Source organism: Rhinolophus ferrumequinum, chromosome 17, assembly GCF_004115265.2.
Source record: "Rhinolophus ferrumequinum isolate MPI-CBG mRhiFer1 chromosome 17, mRhiFer1_v1.p, whole genome shotgun sequence".
Classification (NCBI taxonomy): Eukaryota; Metazoa; Chordata; class Mammalia; order Chiroptera; family Rhinolophidae; genus Rhinolophus; species Rhinolophus ferrumequinum.
The window spans coordinates 25,167,975-25,195,766 of NC_046300.1; the positions used below are offsets into that span (position 1 = coordinate 25,167,975).

Consider the following 27,792-nt stretch of genomic DNA (forward strand, 5'->3'; position numbering starts at 1 on the left):
ATGGATTAATTTTTCTGCTGGTTATGAGTCCTATTTTCCTGCTTTAAAAATGCCCAGTAATATTTTAGTGGATGTACAACACTATGAATTTTACATTGCTGGGTCTTGGAATTTGTTGTAGTTCCTTAAAGAATGTTGCACTTTGTTTCAGCATGTATTATTTAGGAAAAGTCTGACCCTTCAAGCTTGCCTTTAAACTTTGTTACGACAGGTGCAGAGTAACCTTCTTTAGTGCAGAGCTAATTTACCCCTACTATTGAAGCAGCATCTTCTGAGGACTACATGATTTCCTCTTTATTGTGAGACCTTTCCACTCATAGAGTCGCACGTGAGCTCCGAAAATTATTCATTCTATTTCCTTTCCCAGGCCCCAGGTGGTTTCTTCTGACGTACAGATTCAAAGTTAGCCAAAGACTCATGGGAATCCCTTTTCAGATCTCTGGAACTTTCTCTGTGCAGTTCTCTAGGTCTCTGCCCCACAAACATAAGCCACTTTGGTCTTCCCAAACTCCTGTCTCTGTCCCCACAACTCAGTGAAACTGCTGGATTCTCTTTGGTATTTTTCCTCCTTTCATGGCAGCCTGGAAATTGCCACTAGGTCGGCAGTAAGCTGGGGCAATCTTAGGGTTCACTTCATTTGCTTCTCTCTTCTCAGGGATCGCAGTCCTGGGCTGCCTGTTGTCTAATGTCCAGTTTTCTAGTTGTTTAAGGTAGGAGTGTCCATATGGCTCCTATTATTTCTTCATGGCCAGAAGCAGGAGTCCCTTCTGATGTATTTAAAATCATTATAAACAATCCAGATAATAAAGTACACCTAGTATAGCAATTAAATTTACTTGAAGTTTGCTACAAATAGCTAGGTTTCACTTCTACTGTAATTAGACACAGTCTCTGATCATCAGGAGTTTGTCATCTAGTATAACGTCCTGACATGTTTCAAGTTGTCTTTAGGACAGAGGCACATACAAGGACAGAGCGAAGAAACACTAGCAGTGGAGCAAACGTTAAAAAACACTCGGGCTTAAAATAAGGCAAAGTTTCCTGGGAGTTCTTTGGCCAGATGGGGTTGCAGGAGAGTGCAGAGTTTGTGCATTACGGGTGCAGAGTTACACTTCATTTTACAGATGACAGAGGATAATGCTAAACATGTAAATGATCTAGATAATAAAGACAAGCCTGAAGCAAATTGAGATCATTAAGTCAAGTATGACTTATAATTCATTCTTCTGATTATTTCTCCTTCTAGAAAGTAAATTCTGTCTCATATGAAACGCTAAACTCACAAAACTACGAAGAAGCCACTTATAAATTTTGTGCAAGAAATTATATTGCTTTTTTAGACATCTCAAAGGCCGGTCATCACACCTCGCAGAGCTAATATGGGCTTTCCGTTGAATACATTCCATATAATGATACTCATGGCCTTGAAAGTGTTTACAGAAGTCTACTCACACCACTGTATAATAATGCTGCAAGACAGTCAGGGTCAGAAGTACTGTCTTTAATTCACAAATGAGGGCACCGATTCATCTAATGAGTAGGAAGCAAGGCAACTTTCTAGTTTTCTGACATCTTCAAAACCGAGTATAATTTGGCTCCCTTGACTTAATCCTTTTTAACATGGCTAAGTAGATCCTGCATTGCGCTCAAGATCTATTTGACATAGGTGAGTCTAGCACGGGGAATCACTGGGTTTGCTGAAAAGAGGCATGAAAAGTATGTCACCATCACTCAGAGAAGTCAGGCATAAATGCAGTGACGATCCAGACAACAGCTCAGAGCTAAACAATAGAAACAATCTTACACTAGGACCTAACACCAGCATTTTAATTTCAAACCCTGCCATCCATACACAGGACAAAGAGGTTCAGAACATCAAAATGAGATTATTGTGTTATGTGCAACGTTACTTACTGAGCACAGGACAAAAGAGGTTATGGCATTAAGAAGGTACGTATTTGGCGAGAATGGCAACACTCCAACATTGCTCACAGTTCCAGCCACATTTCCAGAGTTGACACCATACCCCTTGAGAGTTGATGGGGCTATTCCTGCCCTGGCACACCAGAAGACCAAGGGTCATCACTGGGCACATGAAGCGAAATGGAATATTCCAAGGTCATACTAGGCCAAGACACTAGAAGCTACGTCATATGGTTATAGAAATAATAAAGAAAGCTCTCTTAAAATAAAAATAAATAAAAAAGATAGTTTGGATTTCCTTCTTCAAAAAAAAAAACAACAACACATTTTGCTGGGTGAGAAAAAGGTTAAAAGAAGATAAGAGTTAATAGGGAGAGCAGGAGGTGACCAATAAGGATAATAAAAAGCAGCAGCAGAAAAAATGAGAGGCTGAGCCATAGATAAAACAGAAGAGAGTGGCTAATAGGAAAAGGGAGAATGGAGGAGGAATAACAAGGACACACCCCCCCAAAGCTCCGTCCTACAGAAACGTGTGCCGTGCACTTCACTTTGCCTTTGGCACCCGCTCAGTGGTTCTTATGGAGGACAGGGCTACACTTCGTGCCTGAGGAGTCTAATCGGAACCGGGGATGAAGGTGGAGTTGTACCCTGAAAACACATACCACACCTGAACTGATTTTATAGTATAAGCTACAGGAAGTGCAGGGCAGAGTCCCTGGGCTAAGAGGGATGGGTCAACAATGAGGAAGAAGGCACTGCATGGTCACAAAAGGCTGAGAACATCTGTGTAAGAACTTTTAGTACCTGTCTCTTTCAAAAAATGATGTGGGTTATGACATTTTATGGATAACCTCTGATGTGGTTCATTGTCTTTCTCTTAATTGCGTTTTCTACAGGGTTCCTGAAAAAGGCAGTTTTTAGAAGACAGTTATGAACAAGCTGATGTGAGAACGTAAGCAAAAACCCAGGGGTTCCCACTGCTCTTGCTCTTTCTATTTGCAGGCAGAGGAGAGAGTTCAGCACTTCATCTTAAGAGCATCACTCTTCTCTCCAGTTTTCACACCTGGTCACTGAGGACATCAGACAACTCCTAACATAGCACAGAACAGCTTCATTAACAAATCCTCTGGGCAGAAAGATTCTTTCAAAGCCAGTGTGGTCACAGAGGAGCCTCCTCAGTGCTGTATGGGTGGTGTCAGTGGTCTCACAGGTGGTATTCCCTGAAAGGTCATATGAAAGGGGAATGTGACAGCCACATAGGGAACTGTGCTGAGACAGAAAAGAGATCAGGTACCATTGTCTCTACGCTGATGCTGAGGGATCCTTCTGAGTTCAGAGTGGGCAGTCAACATCCTGGAGGGGTGTTTATGCTGTGATCAAACTTTAAAAACGTATTCACTTTTGAAACTTACATAACATAAAATCCACGCTATGTCATTTATAAATGAGGTACACGTGTTTCTGACAATAAATATCATCAGAATGATTCTATTTACCAATAACAAGTCTACAGTAGTAACAAACCACCACATTATGGATATGGGTGGAATAGGGACAAAAGTCTAAATTGCAAAATAAATTAACCAACAAAGAAATAACACTTATTGTTTCAAAAGTGGAATGTTGTGAAGATCTAAGAGAATTACACAGACCATAGTCAGCTGCTTCATAATCTCGTCATTTCTACATATTTTATGTGGTAGAAAAGACACCCATGGCAAATATCCCCACCCAGGAGTAACAACTAAAATCTTGCTATTTGTGTAGAGATTAAGAGACTACAGAACAGCTAGACAACAGACACAGGAAAAATAAGTGTTGTTGGAACGCAACAGTTCAGCAAACCCTGACACAGTTATGCCTTTACTGACAGAAGCTATACATAAACCCAAATGGTGAGGGGCTGGGTAGTTACGAAATGTGGTCCCTGACCCTACCCCGAGCAAAACATTTAATCTCTCATATACATGCCTCACGTTGCCAAACACGAGTCAAATGATTTGCAATAAAATATACATCCTCAATATAATAATTATAATAGAATAATCTACATCATAATAAAAGCATGGGTATTAGGAAAGGAAAGAAGCATGTGTAATTAGCATGTATACTAATTATAAGGGTTAAGGTAGTTATTGTGACTAAGCATTAAATTAGTGCTGTGCTACCTGATGGCCAAAATAAAACAATAAAATGTGACCACAGAAGGAAAGAGGACTAATTTTAAAGAGTGACAAACTTATTACCGGTCCTTAATGTAAAAAATGAAAACCAAACAAACAAACAAAAGACCACTGGGAGAGGTTATCTAGGGCAATAGGAAAGACCCTTGACCTAAAAACACACAATTCTTATGTAATTCTTTCCTTATCATTTAAGAAAGCCCTTTTTACTCTAGGATGAGGAGAATTAATCTGAGCCCTTTTTCACCACTGTAATCTTTGTTATCTTTTAATTATCTCCATTTAAGAAATAAAAAATAAAAACGTTATTAAAATCTAGACTAAATGTTCGTGACTCTTCAGAAATTCCTCCACTATGGGAAAGGTAATTTTTGAGTTATTCCTTGCTGAAATAATTCTGAGTGAAAGACACATTCCCATGCCAGTAAAAAATGGTGCTTATTTAAATTGAGGGTCTGCTTCACTTTTAAATCTATTTGTATTTACAGAGCCTTTCACTGACAATGACAGAAGGGGCAGTTTCAACAGTTTTCCCCAATTCCCCAAAGAACACCAGACTACAAAGATGTGAAGATAATACAGGGGGAGAAAAACAACTCAAATACAATTTACTAAATTTTAACACTAAGAAACACGTGTATTAATTGATTTTAGTGGAGGAAGATTTCAGTTTTGGGAGAGTATAGAAATTTATAAGTACTGATCTAGACCACTATCTTTTCCTTCTTAGTGTTTCTCTTAACAACAACAAAAGATCATTGGTGATTTCTAAAAACAGAAACCCCAAAATGACATTTTCTAAAAAGTAAATTGAAGAACATTTTCATCATAAGTTAATATATACAGTAGCTTTTTAAAGAGATCAACTTCCAAACCAATATATTAGAGGTTATTATTGTGAGGGCAGCAATAGATTTTATAACAGAAAATTTGTAGCAACAGCTAATCCATGTCTAGATTTATATTAATTAAGGAGCAATGCATAGGGAAATGCTAAAGAGAAATAGATCAAAGCCCAGGCTAAAAGTTGAGGTCAGTGTGTCTAAACATACACTAAGAATATACTGAGACAAACTTACGTGACAAATATACTTTGCAGAGTCCTACTAAATATGACTTTGCAGAGCAAAGAGCCTCAAATTAAAATTAAATACTTATCTTTAAAGGATAGTTAATTTAACAAAAATTTAATAAGCATGTGCTATTTTTATGAGAAAAACAATAAAGCTATTTCCATTTTGCAAAAAAAGAAAAAGCCAACATAGATACATTATCAAGGAGTAGAACTAGAGCACTTTTTCCCCCCACCTTAAGATATCCTCCCTCTACCATGAAAACTATGAATATACACATGGCCTGAGTTCCCCAAATGCCATTTTCACATATAAATCAAAGGTTTCTTTGCCTAGTTACAATAACTACAACTTTAAACCCCCTTCCGGAGATTTAAACAAGCAAACAAACAAAAACCTCTCTTCAAACAGTAATCTTTCACTTAAAAACTTAACAAATTGGACACAATTTTAAACTCAGATATGATTAATCCCAACTCTAAGCTATCCACAATATTTTGAATGTGAATCCACTGAAAGAACACATTCTCTGCAGGCAAGGAACCCTCAATACGGCTAAAGTTAAAATACACCACAAATATATGGTGATGGAAGGAAAACTGACTCTGGGTGGTGGAACACACAATGGGATTTACAGATGATGTAATACAGAATTGTATACCTGAAATCTATGTAATTTTACTAACAATTGTCACCCACCCCAATACATTTAAAAAAAAGGAAAAAGAAAGAAAAAAAAAGAAAATTCATCTTTCTATATTAACATTGTATATTTTTCTCTTGTTGCTCTTAATATTTTTCTCTTTATTAATTATACTCTTAAGTTTGACTATGATCTTTCTAGTTGCAGTTTGGTTTGTATTTGCTTGGTGTTTGCTGATCTTGACTATGTAGGTTACTCTGTTTGATCAAATTTGGAATATTTTTAGGCACTATTTCCTTCAAATATTTGTTTGCACTGATTACTCCTAGTATTCCAATTACACATTTATTAAAATATTGACTAGTGTCTTAAAAAAAAAAAAAAGGTTGCTATGAAAATTAATGGTATCAAGCAATATTACCTGTAAATGTTTAGCCTGTCTAAAAACAGTCCTTGATAATCCGTCAAAATCCCTAAACCCTAAATAAAGGTAAGTTTTGAAGGTGGGTGAGGGATACATTAGGGTTCATTATGATTATTTTCTCTATTTTTGTGAATGTGAAAAAACCCACTATATCCATTTCTTTGGTAAATCAGAGTCGACAGGTCATCTAGTTTAAACATTTCACTACTATTTCCTATATGTGCTTACAAGTTCTAGGTCTTCAAACATTTAAAATTGCCTACAATTCATTAAAAAATTACTAATGAGGCGGACTTCTCTTAATTACATTGAATTGGTGAGATCTTACTGTATGTACATGAGGACACACCAATCAGAATCCTACAAAGGATGAGTAGACAATTTTGCAATGGTCAGAAAGAAATGGAAAAGGAATTACAGCTTGCCACCACAGGGATTCATCCTCCTGCTTTAAGAATGCTGGTAGCACAGCTATTTCATGGTTCACAGCTATTCCCTGGGTCAGAGGTAAGGAAACAGAAGTGAGAAAAAGAAACATGAAGATGACAAACACAAGGTTATATTTTCTCCTTTACCAAATGGGAGCAATTTCTCCAATGGCCCTTTCCTTTAGGTGAGATATGAGGGTGAACTTTTTTACAGGCACATTTGAAATATCATCTCATGTATCAGCAAACACAATAAAGTCTAGTTTTTACCATCTTTGAAAGAATCAAACCTACCAAGGAGATATATTTATCTATGAAAGTAACAAATTTTTGTAGTCAGCATTTCAGGTCAATGATCTATTAAAAAACAACAGCTACTGTTCTTTTTAAACGAGGCAATTGGATGTTCAGGAAAGATATCAAAACTGATGCTTATGTTAAATAGACTTGTCCACACAGCACAAATACCAAGGGCTGATTAGGACACTCGCTTTGTCATGGAGTCATCTCTCACCTACAGAAGCCACCAATCCTTTCCTGGCAACTCTGACTCAGAGGGGAACCGTTTTACTTATTTCACTACGTGGCATCAGAAGAAACCTGATGTCTGTGTCTCCATCTGTAACATCATTTGTAGAAAAATTTTTTTTTTGCATTCCTGCTAAGACAGCTTGCTTTGAAAACAGGTAGGCTTATCAGTTTTACAGCTTTTCAGTTAAAGCAATTGTTCTTTGCCAGTTCTCAAGTGTACTGGAATAGGCTATGTAGAAGCAAGGTTTGTGCTCCTGGAGTAAGCAGTGCAATCCTCTTAAATTCCAGTTGTGCACCTTTCATTCATCAGTCTAACAGCTCACAAACTTAGTGTAAATAATCTATATAAATATACTTGTGCTGAAATAATTAATGTTATTTTATGGCCCCTACTCCCTAGTAGTCACAATCAATTATAAAATTTTAATATTTAGTAACACAATTTAGTATCTAATCATAATCAGGTTAAACATAAGCAATTAATAACAATCAAAATTAAGGACAATTTATGGATAAGGACTGCATTAATTGTTTACAAGAAAAGACAAAAAAAACCAAACAACAAAACAGGCCATAACAGATCTGAAACAAAGGACTCTGCTGCTGGAGGATGAGGAAGGAGCCATTTTCCAACCTTTTAACACTATGAAAGTGTCACTGGGAGCAAACTCCTCTCTCCATTTGCTCGTCCATTTGAGAACAACAAAGCTCTTACCAATGAAGCTGCAGCTGTGCTCACCCTCAGCTTAATCACTGTACGGCTGAGGTTAATTAGCTGTCATTCTTAGCTGTATTTGTTGTTCTAATAAAGTTCTGCAGAAATCTAAGACTGGGAGTAACTGACACTTGATTTTTATTTGGAAGGCAATAGGGACAGAGGGAAGAGCTCGTCCATTCTGAGTGTTGGTGTTTGGTGAATATGCTTACTAGAGTATTTCCGTTTGACCTGGCCTGTACAGTTCTGACTGTTTAAAGAGTGGAGGACAAAGACTCCATGGTTGTTTATGAATGTAGAACCCTGTTGACCCACGCTGCATTACAAGGCAGCCTATAGTTTGAAGGCAGATGACGGGAATGAAATACACAGGGTGAGGGTCAGAGCGCAAAAAATTCCTTCACAGAGCAAAAGAACCAAATTACATAACTTTTATAGATTACACTGCTGGTATGTCTTATCTTTGGCAATTAAAAAAAATCCTTTATTATAGAAAATTTGGAACATATTCAAAAGTAGACAGAATAGCATAATGAACCCCCATGTACTCACCACTAAAATTCACAATTACAAGGCGTGATCAAACAATATGGTAAATGTTGAAATAAAAATTATTACAGTAAAAGATACATTGCCATTAATTCCCCTCATAATACTCCCCCGTCTTTGAACACACTAATCCCACACTGTTCTTGCCACTTTCTGAAGCACTTCTGGAAGTCCTCTTTTGTGAATGTCTTTAGTTGCGCTGTTGTGGCTGCCTCGATGTCCTGAATCATTCTGACTTTGGGGAAGAGCCAGAAATCACACTGTGCCAGATCTGATGAATAAGTTAGATGAGGACACACCGTAATGTTTTTATTTGACAGAAATTGCCGTATACCAGAAGTGATGTGTGACACTGAGCAGAGGATGATTTACGGCACCCTTTAAAGCACACCTTCTCTCAACCATAGCTCACACTCGACTGCACCGAACAAGTTGAAATTTGTCACACTGTTCCTAAGGTTCGATGCGCGACTTTCCATATTGAAGATCCCTGCCTTTCCATTGGATGGCACTCAGCAGCAGCATTCACAGTGTCATACATTGCTTCTGGTACAGCAATTTCTGTCAAATAAAAACATTACGGTGTGTCCGCATCCTTATTCACTGGATCTGGCACCATGTAACTTCTGGCTCTTCCCCAAAGTCAAAATGACCGTGAAAAGTAAACGTGTCAAATCAATTCAGGACAGAGCGGCAGCCATCACAGCGCAATTAAAGACACTCAGGAAAGAGGACTTCCACCAGAACTGCTTCAGAAAGTGGCGAGAACGATGGGATAAGTGTGTTAGAAGTGAGGGGGATTAATGGCAATGTGTCTTTTACTGTAATATATATATATATTCTTTAAACATTCACCTTAGTTTTTGATCACACCTCATACAATGGTCAATATGATATCTTCCACATCCCTACCCACTTCTAATTCTTCTGGATTACTTTGAAGCAAATCCTGGAATCAAAGAATTTCATTTGCAAATAGTTCAGTATGTATCTCTAAAAGGTAAGGACATGTAAAAAATTCATAACCAAAATTCCATTTTATTATGCCTAAGAATTTCTGGCAATAATTCCTCAATATCAAATGCTTGGTTTTCAAATTTCCAATTATCTCATCATAATAATATGTTTTGGGGAAAATTTTTAATGATAACAGTGTCAGAATTATATTTAGAATGAAACAAGCTTGTAACACTTTAGAAAGCAACAGTAGTAGTGTAGGAAAGTAGAACTAAGATTAGTAAAATAATGCCAGATGATATGCGGCTTTATATACTTTTCAGAAAAAGAAGGGGAAAAAAAGGTTAGAAATATTTCTGGACATACTCTGTAAAAGAAAGCATCTGGCACAGGAAAAATGTTGAATTCCTTGTTTTACGTCACAACTGTCAGCGTTCTCAGGATACTTCATTTTGTATGAGAGACGTATACCCATTTATACGTCTGAAGACCATAATATAGGTGCATTTTAAATAACAGGTTTCATATAAAGGATATGATAAAATATCTTAGAGTTTAAGAAACACACAAAACAGTAAAAATAAATTTCAAAATGTGCAAACAGAACAGAGCTTAAAGTTTGTGTGCCTGAGAATATTTACAAATAAGAGTGTTCCATGAAAAATGGAAATTTGATTAGTACTCTAAACTTCAGCCATTCATACTTGTACATTAAATCAGGTTTACCAAGCAGGACTAAATTTACAGAATCTGGGAGCCTGGTGTTAACCTTTTGAGCATATCCTCCTCTGTTCCTTTCTGCTGCCACTCTGTTCGCCATCAGTGTATCACAGACAAACTCTGGTAGCTGGATAATGTCAATAAGAATTCTGTATCAGGCTCTGTAAACACCACTGGAAAGTGTGACTAGCCCTATGAAGGCCAGCAGTGAGACCCACCAAAACCACTGCAGTGGGACCGGAATGATAATCACTGGTGTACCCATCGACTGGCTGATAAATGTTGGACATTTGCCTCCTGAGAGACAATCCTTCCTAAGAGGTAATACAATAGGCACTACCAATTCAGAATCAGGCTTTTTTCAGGTTATAAAACCCAAGAGTGGAAATCTATGTAATTTCACTAACAATTGTCACCCCAATAAATTAAAGAACAAACAAAGAATAAAACAAAACAAAAAAAACACCCAAGAGTGTCACTGCCAAGGCGGTGGTGTTAACAGATTACTCAATACTATCTTCTCTCAATTAAATTCAACCAAACAGGTATTTATCAGCCATCTAATCTATGCCCATTAGGAGTCCTAAATACTCTGGGCAACAACATCAATAAGAATCTATTATTTTTATAAAGGGCTTTCACCTATACCATCTCATTTTAAACTCACAGGAATTCTGTGATGCAAGTAGGGCTGATGACAACCTTCGTTTTATATAAGGAACTAAGGCAGAGGAAAGTTAAGAGACAGTACAAGGTCACACAACGAATGAACAGTGGAGCTAGTTTTTAAATCTCCATCTGCTGACTATAAATATCATGCAATAAGGATGTGCGGCCCCATCCTGAAACACATCACATTAGTTTCCGAATAGGCCCAAATTTCTTGAAAGAGACAAATGCAAATTATGAGAAAAGTATGAAAAAGATTTAAAAAATTAGTTTATGTAGGGAAAAGAGTGAGAAAGCCCTTTTAAAGGTGGTTAAATCTACATCCTTATAAGGCCTACTTCTGAGCTCACAGTAATTTCTGGTGTTAAAATAGCTCAGTATAGGAAAACCTTATTTATTCATATGCTGTCAAATTTATATTTGTGATAATTTGAAGATAAGTTAGATTGAAGTTTAACGTAAATCTAGGAGAAAACATTCTAGAGATTGGAAGTGTATAGAAAACTGTGAAATAAATCCATTACACAAAAGAACGGACATTTTTACTTGTTTAAGATACACAACTCCTTTTAAGACTCTGGAAGTGTGGACACACATATAAATGATGTGCTAATTAGGATACTTCCTTATATGTGTTCGAGTATAAACATTTGGTTTGTTAGCATGTATTTTACAAATAATACTCCATTCTTATATCAGATAGGCTATCTTTAGTTGGTGAAATTCAAGGAACACTATTATCTTTATTCTTACTATCAACAGCATTATTTTAAAAATGTTTATTTTATTTATGCGATTTTTGCTTTAGCTGGGGTAATTTTATTTTTATTTTTTTTGCAGAACGCATATGTAATTTCCTGAGACACAGCAAAAGAAAACAAATTTACTGAACAGAAATCTCTTTGCTGAGAGAAGACTTTGGTGGAATGAATCTGTTCCTTCACGCAGGGCTATCTCACATACAAGCAGATTCAGGGTGACAGGCCCATTTCAGCTGACGGGGAGACGAGGCAGGCCTGGTTACTGCTGGGTAAGGACTGCCTCTCGGTAAGTACCGAGTTTTCTCTCTTAAGTGTGAAGTTACACTTTATTCCATGTATAAGAAGTGAGGACTTCTTATTCATCTAGTGCTCCTAAATGCCTCATAAATAGTAGGGTCTCAAAAGTTTTGCTTCCCTCCCTGGTTTTATTGAGATATAACTAACCAACAATACTGTATATAAGTTTAAGGTGTACAGCATAACGACTTGACATCGAAAGTTTCTTGAATAAGTTGCATCTCAAAATAAACTTTTCTCTTAAAAAAAAAAGCACTCCTCACTCCACATTTCAGCAAACCTCAGAAGAAGTACTATTTTGGGAAGTAGGGAAGGAGATGCAGTTCATGTTCCAATACTTCCCGGAGGACTGCTTGGTCTAGGCCTCATATCACCAAATAAATGCCTTTTAATGACATTCCCTCCAAATGAAGTTATACACACAGTCAAAGAGACAACGGGATTGATGCAGGATTAACGAGATTGAAGACTAAAGTGTCTGTCATTCACAGTTTTATATTGATGTAGCATTATTGAACTTTACTATCTGGGGTAAAGTATGAATTAATTAAAAGTATTTTAAATAATCTTGCACAATTATATTTTCTTTTTGGTGTTAAAAGCTTTAATTTGTTATATATATTCTAAATATATAACACTTTAATTGTTTTTATATTCCTTCATTAAAAAGTTTTTATTACTGAAAAATAATAAACATGTAAAATTTGAAAAGCTTGTAATTTCTTCATGTTTTATACACCAGCTAGGAGGCTCAGAGAGACCCCAATCCCACTTGTCATTTCTCTTGTCTCAAACTTCATTTATCGAGAGAACAGAATTTATTCCTGAACATGAAAGATGGAATCTCATGAAATAGTAACACTACCAATTAAAAACTCAAAGAAGAATTTCTCATTGAGGACATCAACGAAAACCCTAGAGCTACCTTTGGATTTTTAGGTTTTTCCAAAATAAATCCAAATATGTAAAAAATTGGCAGTTGTTTTGTCTTTTAGTTAAAAGAAGCTGGTCAGACACAATCACACGTCTGGGAGCACCCAGAAAGTAAGAACTTTCAACATTAAGCACACCAGCAAGCCAAAAAGGCTTGGCCATAAACTCTTGTTAGTTTTCCTGGGAAGTTGTATTTGTCTTTCCTATTTTGGGGGTATTTCCTAGTTCAGAACCATTCTGCTTTTTTGTTCTAATAGCTCATAAGGATAGACTGTTATTAAGATGCCAAAAAGGTCACGTCTGTATGATGCTGCCTGGTTGTTTTCAGATTTAAATCGCCCACATTTTTCAAATTAACATCTTCTGGTAGGTATCTAATTAAAAATTCAGCTATTCAATTAAAATTTTTATTATTATTTGGCAGCAGAATGTAATACATTCTTCAAATGCAATTCTTAAACTAAAATGATTTTTCATTACTTTTTATCACACGATGCTTTTTCCTTCTTGGCAAATAACAGGTCTTAGAAAGACTAATGACAAGACCCAATTTAAAAAGAAAGCTGTTACACACTAAGTTACGTACTATGGAAATTTAAAGTCAAGGTAATAGTAATTGTAGTATTGTAGAAGTAGTGCTGATGGTAGTAAACAATTTAGTGAGGTCTGACATTTAAGTCTTGAATAGATCCAGTTCAAGATTGGATTTAGTCTCTCACCAGGGTTGCAATCTGTAAGAAGCGAGCAGATGGAGAGGAGCACTTTAGAAATGGTTAGGGCCGGACTCCAATTGTCCTTTAGGATGTCCAGGCAGATCACACCTTGGCTGTTAATATTACAGTGGTAGATTCTTGTTCGGAAGGTAACCTAGAAGAAAATGTAAAGTTGTTACAAATTGACAGACCTTTTATTATACAAAATAATAAGGGTCATTGGTTCAACTATATATTTACTTTTTCCTTAAGCCATATATTTCCTTCAACCATATATTTACTTTTTCCATGTGAAGAAATCAGTAAACAAAGTCACTATTTTAGAACTTCTCATTCTGGGCACAGAGAAGTAAACTCCAAACAGCAAAATCATGACATTTTGCTTTGGATGAGGAGTCCTATCTCTTAATGAATGCTCAGGGGACTGAATTTACTTTTGGTGCTGTGGCAATGTTCATAATAGGAAAACTAACTCTGACCTCTAAGCAAATTTCAAAGAAAAAAATTTCAAAAATAAAAATTTCAAAGGAAACTTTTGTGGGATTCCAGTTAAGGGTTTTGTACATTTATAAAATTCAAAAAAGCATGGGAAATCAATAAAAAGGTAATAAATATTCAATGTCATAGTTTAAAAACATAAATTAGGGCACATATGTAAATAACGTATCTAGTTTAAAGAAAAACTGTAATAGTTGTAACTTACAAACCTTTTCTTCCTTAAATTTTATATTTTGGATGTAATATTAGTGCTGCCTACCTCTGCCCTTTTACAGCTAGATCACCACTGTACTTTGCTTAGGCACATTTTTTTAATTTATTTTTTTTATATTAGTTTCCGGTGTACAAAACAACATAATGATTAGACATTTATACCCCTCACCAAGTGATAACCCCCCTCCCAAGTCTACTACCCCTCTGACATTGTAGACAGCTGTTACAATATGCTTAAGTATAATTTTGAAACAGGCTTATAACACTTTTGAACTTTGACTAAAAGTCCAAATCAGTTTTATAACTCTGATAAAACTGTTTTATAAAAGTCTTATGTAAGCAACAATAAGATTTTAATGCTATTCATTTAATATCCTGTTTATAAATGTTCTCAAATTTAAAAGTTGAAATGTAAAAGAATCCTGGTGTTCTAAAGACCAGTCTTCTGGTACCCTAAGTTTAAAATGGCTCTGAACCAGAGATACACAGATGGCAGATCTTTGTGGGTGTTGCCCTCCCACCAGGGTATCCAGCAGCCACTCAAACATCAGGATTTACTTAATTCTTCTCATGTGAAGTCTCAGAAATTACTGATCCAGGAGTCTACAACTGCTGAACATAGTACAATTCTCAGGCTAGATTAGTACTCCTAATAAGAACTGCCCTTCCTGCCAGACCAGATAATCTCAATATCCCTCCCTACATACACACATCCCAAGCACCTAGAAATGTTAAAGAAACAATAACTAACATTCTTTAAAATGCTGAATTTGTAAGTTGAATCCTAAGAGGTCAGAACTGAAAACCAAAAATTACAGTAAGCACATGAGCTGACTGACGGTCTAGCTGCCAAAGGTGAGGCTTGGAGAAGAGGGAGGTGCACGTGCATGTGCGTGTGCGTGTGTGTGTAAAGAAGTCAGTCTTAATAAAATGGACGCTTGGACTTTGACGCCCTTTGTGGAGAAAGAAGATAAAACCTTAGGTCTATATGTTGCAAGGGGTTGAAATTGAGAGCCCTTACATAAATTAGAACACTTGAGCAGCTTTCAGTAAACGGATGGACTTGCAAAGATAATACCTTAGGGAGATCTGGCAAAGACACTTGCCAGAGAAAGCCTGGGCTCTGGCCTGGGGAGAAAACTGTTTCCCTTAAGACTTCTAATATCTGGGCACATATATTATGTAAACACTAACTGAAAAATAGCTTAAATGACTATACTACTATCAGATCAAATATATGTTTAAGTCAAAAAGCATTTAAGACAAAAATGAATAAAGAAGATCACTGAATTATGATGAAATAAACAACACATCAGGAAATATAACAATGTGAATCTGTTGTACCTAACAACATAGCCAAAATATAAAAAGTAAAAATTGGAAGAATTATAAGGAGAAAATGACGAAATCAAAGAGGGACATTTTCACTGCAGTAACTGATAGGTCAACCAGATGAAAATATAGTATTGAAAATATGAACAACAAAGTAACAAAGTACTGAAGATAAAACTTCACCCCCAACAATTAACACATAATTTTTTCCAAAGCATATAAGAAACATTTATAAAAATTGATCACATGCTAAGCCACAAAAGAAGCTTAACATATTTCAAATAATTATTAAGACTACAAAGATCACCCATCATATGTTTGTAAACTGAAAAACACATTTTCAAATAACTCTTGAATTAAAGAAAAATACATAGCTACATTTATAACTGAATGACAATGAAGATGTTTGATTGCCATTACCAAAATTTGTGATTTGACTAAAACGTTGTAAAAAGAAAAAAATCTAGTTTAAAAGCATATTTTAGAAAGGAAGACATTTAAAAAGTTAAGTGTCCAACCAAGGAGGGAAAAAGAACAGAGTAAATCCCATGAAAGTAGACAGAAATAAAGACATGAGCAGAAGCTAATGAAACAGAAAATACCTAACAATATTAAAATTCTGCAGAGAAGTCAGAGTACCTATCCCTGTAAGTGCAAGATGATTAAAGACAAATTATTATGATCCAATGTAAATGATAAGTGGCTTTTATATATAATAATGATACTTAAAAAATCTATCAGATATTAATTGGCTACTCCGAGCCAGTTAATTCTCAAAACAACTCAAGGAGGGAAGTAGTATATTGTACACACTAAAGAAATTGTAACTATGTGAGGTGATGGATGTTAACTAAACTTATTGTGGTACTCAATTCAACAATATATGTATGTATCCAATCATTATGTCTTACACCTAAAACTAATCCAGTGTTGTATGATATCAATTATATCTCAATAAAAGTGAGAAAAATGACTGATGCAGAGAAGTTAAAAGAACTGGCTCACGGTCCCATAGTTGGTAAGTGGTGGAGCCATAATTTGAACACAATTTTGTTGATCTAAAAGCCTATGCTTTCCTAAGCCTCAATGCCTCTTTTTTTTTTTAACTTTTAATTTTGAGATAATTATAGATTCACATGAAGTTTTAAGAAATAGTACAGCCAGGTCAAATATATTCTTCACTCAGTTTCCACCAATGGTAACATCTTGCATAACTATACTCCTAGTATATCACAGGAAATTGACATTGATACAGTTCATTGACCTTTTTCATACATGTATCTTCAGTTTTATACGCACTTATGTATGTATACGTTTCTATGCAATTTTTGTCACATGTAGGTTTGTCTGGTCACCACCACAGACAAGATACAGAACAGTTCCACTGCAAACCTCCTTTGTGTTACCCTTTTATTAAAGGGCAGCCAGTCATAAGCCACCTTCCTTCTTAATTTTGTCATTTTAAGAATGCTATATAAATGGAATCATACAGGATGTAACTTTTTGATATTGGTTCTTTTTGCTAAACATAATTCCCTTGATCCATTTAAGTTGTTGCTTCATCCTTTTTATTGCCAAGTAAAGTTCCATGGTATGGATATACCAGTTTGTTTAACCATTTACCCACAGTGAAGGACAAATGGAATGTTTTCAACTTTTATTACAAATAAAGCTGCTATGAACATTTGAGTAATTTTGTGTGAACCTAAGTTTTTATTTCTCTGTGATAAATGCCCACAAATGCAATTCTTGGGTTGTATGGTAAACTCATATTTAGTTTTATAAGAAACCGCCATACTTTTTTCTAGAGCTGTTGTACGTTTTGCATCCCCACCAGCAGTGTCATTCAGTTTCTCTGCATCCTGGTCGACATTTAGTGTTATTATTATGCTTTATTTTAGACATTCTAATAGGGTGTAGCTATACCTCATTGTGGTTTTAATTTGCATTTCCCTAATTGCTAATGATGCTGAACACTTTTTCATGTGCTTATTTGCTATCTGGATACCCTCTTTCATGAGAGAGAATGTTCTTATCCTTTGCCCATTTTCTAATTAGATCGTGTTTTTTTTTGTTTGTTCTTTTTTTACAGTTGACTCTGGTGTTTTAAGTGGAGTTATTTCATTAAAAGTAGAGTTGGATGAAAAATAAGTGATGAATTTGCAAAGAATCTTGTGAATTTTTTTTGGACAGAGAATGTTTTACACTCTAATGTTTTATAATACTAATAAAAAGGATCTACTTGGGTGATGTCCACCTGTGACCTGAGAAATGCTCCTGAATTAAATGGGTAGGTTGATACTACATGTTCTATCTTTAGACTCCCACCAATACCGCCTTTTGAAGCTGGAAAAAAATTCATGATCCTGGAGTTTTTAAGAATTGTCATGCATTTACCTACTGTAATGTAAGCCATGACCTCTTTGGGGTTCCATCATCATATTCCTACTTCTATTACCACACTTGCCACAGGAGCTCCTCACCAAACCGTGAATTACTCATGAAAGTATTTTCTTTCAACTGATGTCCAATGCAGTGCTTGGCACATAGAAAGAGCCCACTGTTCGCTGAACAAATGCTAACACATCACAGGCTATTGTTCAAACAGACAAGTATCTCTCTGCGGGGTTGTAACATCTTGTTCTTTAGGTAAAAGAGCACTTTAGAACCACAACTTATATTAGGCTGAAAGCTGGAAGACTGTGGGAAATATCCTGAGGGAGCTGGAGATATTTTTAATATCTTTCTATCCCATTATGTTACTTTACTAAATTATCCTACAGATTAAGATATTATTTCAGAAGCAATTTCATACAGGTTAAACCAATAATAAAACATTTAGTAAGTACTCAACATGTACCAGGCACTCCAACATAAAAACTTTTACTGTTGCTATTGCCTATTTAAATACTAAAGAGAACTTAAAAAATGTGTGGCCTCGTTACATCAGCAAAAGTGTTCTACAATCAAGGCAAAAACTTGCTAATAAAAGCTCTTGAAACAGCCAGCATTCTTTTCCAGACCCTATCAACAAAACCTAGGGGAAATGAGGGAGAAGAATACATGCAAATTTATGAGAAATTGTCTGCAGTCCTTTGACATTAGTGATGCAGAAACAGAAAATGACGTTGTGAATATTGACAAATATTAAGAGATCTGCGTTGTTAGATTTTGAGCAGCTGAGAAAGCCACCCTCCTCCTCTCACCCTACAGACGACTGGGCTGATCTCTAACTCAATTTCCCAGAAAGCCCATCATGTTATATCTTATTCAGAACATTCTTCACCCTCCTGACAAATAATAAAAAATGACTGAAAAGAAAATTCTAGTTCTATCACAGGGGTTAACACTCACTGAGTTCTGTGTCTTTCACAACCTACACCTGCATTTGCACTTATCGCTGTATTTGACGCACCGCTCAATACTGATGCTTACAATGATAGCTCTCATTCCTCAAGGAGAGGTAAAATTATACTGAGAATACTGTTTCGAAGGCAGGGAAGAAAGCACATTTCAGAACATTTTCCATTTATAAAGGAAAACCTAAAACATTATTTGTATATAGTGATACAGAAAACTGATTTATCTAGAATAGCAAATTCCCAGATGACTCTGGATGAGAAGGGTTTCAATTTCTGTGTGATAAACAACCACACAGGAATGTGGGTGTATGTGTGTGGGGGACAGAACAATGCCCTATTCCCCCAAAAATGTCCACATCCTAATCCCTGGAACCTGTGAATATATTACCTCACCTAGTAAAAAGGACTTTGTAGGTGTCACTAAGTTAAGGGTCTTGAGAAGGCGTGATTATCCTGGAATAACCCAAGTACTCACAAGGGCCTCATAAGAGGGAGGCAGTGGGATCAGTACGGGATGTGAGGGCAGAATCAGTCAAGTGAGGAAGGGAGCCAAGGAATGCAGTGGCTTCTAGAAACTGGAAAAGGCAAGGAGATGGATTTCCCCTGAAACCTTCAGAAGAAATGCAGAACTGCTGACACTTTGATTTTAGTTTCCAGAAATGTAAGACAAGAAATTGATATTGTTTTAAGCCACCAAGTTTGTGTTAATTTTTTATAACAGCCAATAGGAAATGAATACAACATGCATACCGTTTTTCCCTGAAAATAAGACCTAGCAGGACCATCAGCTCTAATGAGTCTTTTGGAGCAGAAATTAATATAAGACCCGGTCTTATTTTACTATAAGACCGGGTCTTATATCGTATCGTATCGTATCGTATCGTATCATATCATATCATATCATATCATGTAATACCGGGTCTTATATTAATTTTTGCTCCAAAAGATGCATTGGATTGTCCGGCTGGGTCTGATTTTCGGGGAAACAGGATATATTTCCCAGTTGCCTTACCGTTTTATCTTAAAAGGTACCTTAAAATGAAGTTGTACTATTTCTGTACTTCACAGAATCACTTCTCCTTAAAAATAATTTTAGAAAGAGTTAACAAAATTCTTTATGTTGACTGTAGCATTAAAAAACAATGCTACTAAGTAGTGAATGATCTAGGATAAGTCACTTCTTTGCTACTCTGAGCCTTTATTTCCTGACAAGATGAGAGACTTAAACTAGATTATTTCTAAGACCCATTCTAGTTCCACGATCCAACAGCTACACTGTAAAAAGAATACATGGTTTTGGGAGTTAGCTGGACTTGGGCTAGAATCCTCACTTGGGACAAACCAAAATAGCATCTCTGTGATTCAGTTTCTTCATCTGTAAAATGGGGAAAATACCAGCCACCCACAGTGGCTGTGAAGACTACACAAAAAGTTCTAGTACCATGCCTGGTACCCAGAGGGAATTCCAGCAGTCTCAGCCTCCCTTCCCCTCTTCACTTCTCTTAGTTTTACAAAATTATTTCAGAATGTATGTTCATGTAATAATTCCCCTATCAGCTCGATTTTAAATCCCTGGTTTTCTTTACCACTCCCTGGCTCTAGGGTACAGACAACATTTCATATACAGAAAAGTGGTTTTGTAAGGGGAGAGAGATCACATGCGTCTAGACAGAGAAGAATATAAGAAAGTATTTGACAAACTGATTCTAAATGAACACCTCCAAGCTGGAATAGCTGATAATGACATTAAAAATGATCATTTAAAATAATATTTCAGTAATATCTCCAGTTTTCATATTGCTTCCATGTTTCGAAAAAAATTTGATCAGGAGATAAAAAGCACGGTGATTTCACCAAGGAAGTATGAGATCAGTGAGAAATACATTCTTCTCAAAAATACTTTTCCATGGGGACCGAGAGAGGAAATATTTGGAGCCCCCATATCATAAATCAGTGACTCATGTAACAGAGGTCCAAAAATAGCAGGGCTAACATCATTCACGGATCTTGGCCACAGGCTCACTACGAAATTGTGGTTTATTTGAACAGGCTGTTAGTATACATTTCAAAAATGTCAGTCCTACCACCCTCTTGAGATTTCAAGTGTGCTTTTCTTAAAACTGACTTAAGAGCACTATACCAACAACTAACACATCTTAAGATTATTTTAAAGTATTAGTGACAAAATAAAAACTGGAAAAACCCATTATAATGAGGGGAATCTTAAAGGAATAAATCTTAAAGGAACTCTAATAAAACAAAAACCCTCTCCAAAGTAAAAAAACAAAACAAAAAGCAAACCAAACAAACCTGGACATATATTTCACCTTGAATAACTGGCAGTAAAGGAATTAAACGTTAGCTAGAAACGTTGACGTGTAAAGATGATAACCACCCAGCTGTGAAAGAGGCTTTATAGCATGCTACATTTCACTGCAGGCTACAGCTACTTTTTTAAAGCTTTCAACTAAAATGTAAATGATTAAAAATAAAAGACCTTTATAGCATAGACATTTAAATTTAAAGTCTTTCTCAGTTCCTTTTAACTATAGATGTCGAAAAATATGCAACTAGAAAATTTCCCAGACTACGAGTAGCATCCTATTCAATTCCCAGGGCCCTTTACTGTCAGGCAGAAGCAGACCACTCCCAACTCCTATGGATACCTGGGGTGAGGTGGTTAGGAAGTAGTAAGTAGATTCCTTTTGATCCAATTTATAAAAATTCAATTTATATAGAATTTTTCAAAACCACATCTATATTGAATAAGGTTTAATTTGGTTCTTTTTCGTGTGTGTTTTATTAGCAACTTGTTCTTTCATTATGTTTTATATTCCATCTTTTTTTCTTTAAATGATTATTTTGTCTCTTTGGACTTGCTCCACTTCCTCACATTTCAGAAATGGTACTCTAGCTGATTCTCCTTTCAGGCAGAATCACATAGTGTGGCCGGTAATCACTGAGTGTGAGTTCATCCTCAGGACACATTATTTATTTTTCTGTAGAAGTCCCATGTGCCTTAGATTGTGGAGTGTTTTGCATTTGTTTCTTTTTTCATGGGTCTCAAGGACAACATTAGTTCGAGACCAGATTGCATCATATATGCCAATATATAACGTAATAAAATCATCCCTTAAGAAGAGTAGACTTATATTAAAATCTCTATAAAAGTCTCTTCCATCATAGGTGATGTCTCAATTACTTCATTTTGAACAAGATACTATTTGGTAAAGACACAGTAACCTGAAACCAGCTCAATCAATGCTTGCTTGGCATGCATATACAGGTTCCCTTCCTCAGTCAGTTAAAAAATAAAAATAAAAAAGGAAAACACAGAAATTTAACAAAGCTCTAAGAGTGGGGCATTCCTAGAAGTACAACTTTACCATTTAAAGGCTTAGATTTTACCAGCTTTTTAAAGATCATTTAATGGAAACATAGATGACGTATTATGGAATTGTACATTTGAAGCCCACACAATTTTATTCACCAATGTCACCCCAATAAATTTAGTAAAACATAAAAACAGCAATATAGTACTTTAAAATAATTAAGGACTTTTCAAAAAAGTTGGCTATATGAGTTTGGACAAATTTTCCAGTAACATAATCATATATGGATTCAAAAACTGCTGAATCCCAAACAACTGAGGGGAAATAAAGATGAACTGGTATCTAAACTGAAACATGTACACAAAATATCACTCAACCATTCCCACTGTTTTAATTCATAGAACACATACATGACAGGAGGGCCTCCAATGCCTGGGGGGGCGGTCCATCAAAGCCAGAACCCAAAGCTCTCCGAATGTAATATTCCTACGTAGGCATCATCTCTCCACACCCCAAATCAGACAGATATAAAACAGCTGCTCTTGAACACTGAACTTAAAACCATTATGTGGAGCTATGTTGATCCAACAATATTTATTTATTAATTAGCACTGCATAGAAAAGACATAACTTAACAGATGTCCAATGAACCTACATTTCTAAGACAGGATGATTCATTTCTGCTTTATAACTGCAAAAGTGTCTCATACATAACAATTAATTATGAAACACAACAGCTGAGATACTTAATGGATTCCATGTAAAGTGTATAATAAATGACCCACCACACGACCCTTGCTGTTTAAGACAGTGACATAAACATAACATAGAGAGAATACCCTCCTTATTTTGTTTACATTTGTGATAGGTCTCACACTACTCAAAGCAAATCTATAAGATGTAGCATATTTACAGATTTGCTAAATGTAAAATGGAACTAATATACAAAATTCTTTTATTCTTTGGGAAAGAATACATTTTATGTTTGTAGACATATGAAGTGGCAGTTCAATTTATCTTAAGGGATTAATAACTCAATATATCATACAACACAATACACAGTATTCATTATAACTAGCTAGAAATGACAACTTGATTTTTCATATAGCCCTTAACAGTGCAGAAATAAACTATATTTTAACACAGTTTGAAATGAAACTGACTAATTCTGTTAATGATACAGTAAATTAACAGCAATTATAGAGTTGGCTGAATGCCCTCTCTCTCAGTGAGTGCTATATAACACACAAAAGAGACATTCTTTGACAGTGACCAAATGTTTATAAATACCATAAAAATTTCCAAACTTTGAAGGGTAATGGTAGTAGATACCCATGATTATATCATGAAATTAAAAAAAAATCTGGCATGTGTATCACAGAAAGTTGTAACCAAATAAATAAAAAACTTTAAAATGGCTAACAACTATGTAATGTTTATGTGCCAGGCACGGTTCTATGTGATTTACATTTACTACATAATTTAATCTCCACAATCATCCTGTGAGGTAGGAACTATTATTATAGCCATTTTACAGATAAAGAAACTGAGACACAGGTTCAGAAGAATTCAAATGCTTTAGTTGTGGTGATTCCAGTAATAAATAGTTATAAGGAGGAAGAAAATAGGAAATAAATGAAAACAAACCAAATACATACAATAAAACCCACACCCTAAAGAGTTTTCTGAAAATTACAGAAAAAAAACCAGGAAGAGAATAAAGAAATTTATGTGAATTCCAGATTTCAACAGTTTGCCTTTAGACAGAAAAGCTAATGATACAGGGATTCAATAGTTTTTCAGACCAAGTTCTGGTAAAATGAGAATTCACGTGAAGTATTTAGCAAAGAGAAGAAATGTTTAATGATATTGACTATTATAATTACTGTCATTATTATGCAAATGACCTGTCAACTCTGTGAGATTACCAAAGGCAAGAAAAACTCAGTGATTAAAAAAAAAAAAAGGGTGAACAAATAATGTCACTTAAGATTTATCTAATCTTTGAGTAATTTAAATCTTGGAATTCAGAATATCCTAGTGAATATTCTTTAAACATCTATGGGGAACAGATATAATGAACTGATCTGATACTCATCATATTGTACATTGAAACTGATAGCTAACCAGGTAGCTTACTTGAAAAGTAAAATAAGATTGAAGTCTGATTGGAAGAATGAAAGAGTGCTGAATGATAAAATAAGGAGCTGGTCTCTTATTCTATAGTTTTTCATCAGAGGAGTCCATGCTGAAAGGGTTGTTTTAGAAATTTGTAATAGGGTTGCTACACAGCATTCCATCTTAAACCAGCCCCTCATGGAATGAATCCTTTATGGTTGATGACACTTACTTATTCCTAAATTCACAAAGTGGCTTTTATATGATCAACACCATGGAAGCTGTTTTTTTTTTTTTTTTGGTATATTGTCTGAACAGTTGACGAAACCAAGAGATAAATGATTATAGGTGAAAGAGAAAAAAGAAGAGGGGAAATGGAGAGGTGATGGGCAACTCAAGCTACAATCTGACACAGGTATGTAGGAAAGCAGGGACCAGGCACTGCAAATAAAAAACCACCAGAAATGGTGGAGAAACCGTTTCTGACCGTGGCCTTCATCACACTCTGGAACCCACCTGCTGAGAAGATGAGAGAGAGGGAATGGAAGGCTGTGAATATACAACAGAAGGGCCCTTGAGTGATTCTTTGGGTTGCATCCTTATACAGATGGGTATGTTTTCCTCCTCACCAACAAAACAAAACAACAAAATCACCCATAGAGGTACGCAGGCTTTTACCTCACATTAAGAACTGCAGGACTAGCACCAACGTATCTCTTTTGGTCTTCCTGGCAAGTATTCACAAATTACTTGTTAGTTTTACTGACGGAATATTTAGTATTATGATGGGTCCCGTAAATTTTATTTTTATCTAATGATAAGGACATTTTTTAATTGTCATGCCTATTTTTCTTTTATACCAGGCAATCTCTCCTTCTCTTCTGTCCCTCTCCTATTCTTTAATTGTCCACAATTTAACCTTTGCTACCACTGTGATTCGTGACATTATTTATCTAGTGTCTATTTCCATCTTCTGGGTTATCTTGCTTCATTCACATCTGAAGCCTGTTGTTTGGGACTATCTTTTTCCCTCCAGGATTCTCTGTAAAACTACTGCCCTACAAAAACCCCCAATAGGCTAATTTTCCCTAAGGCTGTGTGGATATGTATCTATTTCTAACAAGGGAGTCAAATAGCCATGATTCAGAACTGGAAAGAATATAATCCCATTTTCTAATATTCTATTCCTGCTGCTTGAATCTCCTATTCCACCCCCCCCCCTCAAAAAAAAATCTGAAGTAGTATCTTAAATAAAAACTCTAGGCTGCTTTTTCCTTTCCTTATAATTTGCAGCATTCAATTTTTACTGTAGAAAATTGGCTGCTGTTGCCTAACAACAAATATTACATTTTAAAAGCAAACAACTGCACTTCATGTGGCTTTTTAAAAAAATACAAATAATGCCACTTGACTTTACAAAACCGAGAGCTGTACGTATAGCTAAATAAAAATTTTAGAAATAAATTTTCGTAAACAGGCTAACAATGAATGTTTATCTATAAAGGGAACAAATTTATATAAGGTCCTTTAGCATAAGGATTTTATCTAACACTGATTTTTAGCCCCTGTAGGGGAGAGTAGGGTGTCAACATGGATTTGTTCAATAAACAGATGAACTGGAAAAACACAGAATCTTTACATTTGAAAAGAGGCCATACATACCATGATCAAAAAGGACAACTGACTTCTGATGTCCCAACAGTTAGGTTTACACTGTCTTTTATTGAAGAGGAGCGTAATCAATTGACAGATGTGTAAAGTTTATAGAGGGAAATGTGTTGTTTGTTATTAAAATTTTGATTAAGGCAACTTTCAAAGTCTTGTGATTAATATTTTAGTCAGTAGAGATTATAACAGTCTCACACATCAATTTGCAGAGTTAGGCTTAAGAATATTTCATGAATCTTTCAAATTAGACAATAGAACTGACAGACATTCCAGAAGTATAATACAGACTACACTGCATCTACCTCAAATAGCACAAAAAATTTAAAAATTTGAGATGTCTAGGTAAAAATGACTAACAAACTGCTCTTTTCCCCCTGATTCATGTACTTTTGTCCTTACAATATCTGACAATATTAGAAGGATGTACTTTTCTTCAAAAGCCTGTATGTAAGTTTTTCATCATTTTTCTCCTTTTTGATCAGAATTATTTAGTGATATATAGATTAAAGGTCAAAGAACTTAACCTCCTGTTTGTAGAAAAAAACTAATATATCATCATAGCAAGGTGGTTATGTTCACCATTACACTGATAACCTCTAAGGGTTTCAAAGACATACATATTCAGCGATCCCACAACTCTAACGGATGGTTGTATCTTCTTAGATATGATAAAACTCTAAATTAGTAAGATTCACTTTTCAGGTATGTATTTAAAGTCTGTATTATTATTTTATAGTAATATTATTACTTTATAGTAATATGAGTAATATGATGGAATATTTTTGGCCCGGAGAGGAGTAATTGTATTCTTCATTGACCATAAAAATCAATTCATAAAAGAGGTTAATGAATTTTTACAAAGCGAACACAGTCGAGTAACCACCACCTAGAATAAAATGTAGAATATTGCTAGCACCCCAGAAACCTCTCTGGCGTTTCTTATCAGCCATAACCATTCCAAATGTAACCACTATTTTGACTTCTTCCGCTATAGTTTTTCATGTTTTTGAACTTATATAAATGAAACCATATAGTACATATTCTTCTTTCAATATTGTGTTTGTGAGATTCATTTGCATTGCTCATTGTTTAATGTTTTTAATTAATTTCATTATTATATAGTATTCCACTGTATGAATACATCATAATTTATTTATCCATTCTACTACACAGGTATTATTTCCCCAGGAATTTTTTGTTCAAAGCTTAAGAAGTGACAGTTGTACAATGTGACAAGGTGGCAGTAAAGACAAAGTTTACATATTTTCTTTGCTTAAGTCTGGCTTTGAAAACAAGCACATGCATTGATTTGCCTTTCATGTGACTTCTGAAGCTGTAAAAAATGGCTCAGAAGAGTGAATATGTTCATACTACATTACCGAAGGTAGATACAGTAAAAGGTTCTTGGTTCTTGGGTTATAACTTTTTCTTGCTTTTCAAAATTTGGCCCACGTACTGAGTATTATTCAAATCCATATTTAAAGATACAAATTATTTGCTCATGATTTGTGTCAAAAGACGGTCTACATAAAATATAGCCTATATACTTAAAAATCAAGAGTATTTCAAACAAAATGGAAAAACTCAAGTTTTTTCTTTAACATGGATCAATTTATTGCCAATGAGTTTCATGCCAATATCTGCAGCACTTTATTTTAAGCATTTGAAGATAAATTGTATTAGTTTTCACTGTTTTAAAATAAAATGCTTTACTTTCTACTGGGTCTATTATATGCTCTTATAACAGACA

The 27,792-nt window shown here is 35.3% G+C and overlaps 1 protein-coding gene across 2 annotated transcripts in view; it reads right to left on the reverse strand.

Annotated features, from left to right (window-relative positions):
* Positions 1 to 27,792, reverse strand: part of LOC117037272 (ubiquitin-conjugating enzyme E2 E2) — a 297,302-nt gene that overhangs the window by 26,041 nt on the left and 243,469 nt on the right. For both annotated transcript variants that reach the window (XM_033133162.1, XM_033133163.1), the window contains exon 5: positions 13,526 to 13,673. In XM_033133162.1, coding sequence (XP_032989053.1) covers positions 13,526 to 13,673 — 148 coding nt within the window. The remainder of the gene's footprint in view (positions 1 to 13,525; positions 13,674 to 27,792) is intronic.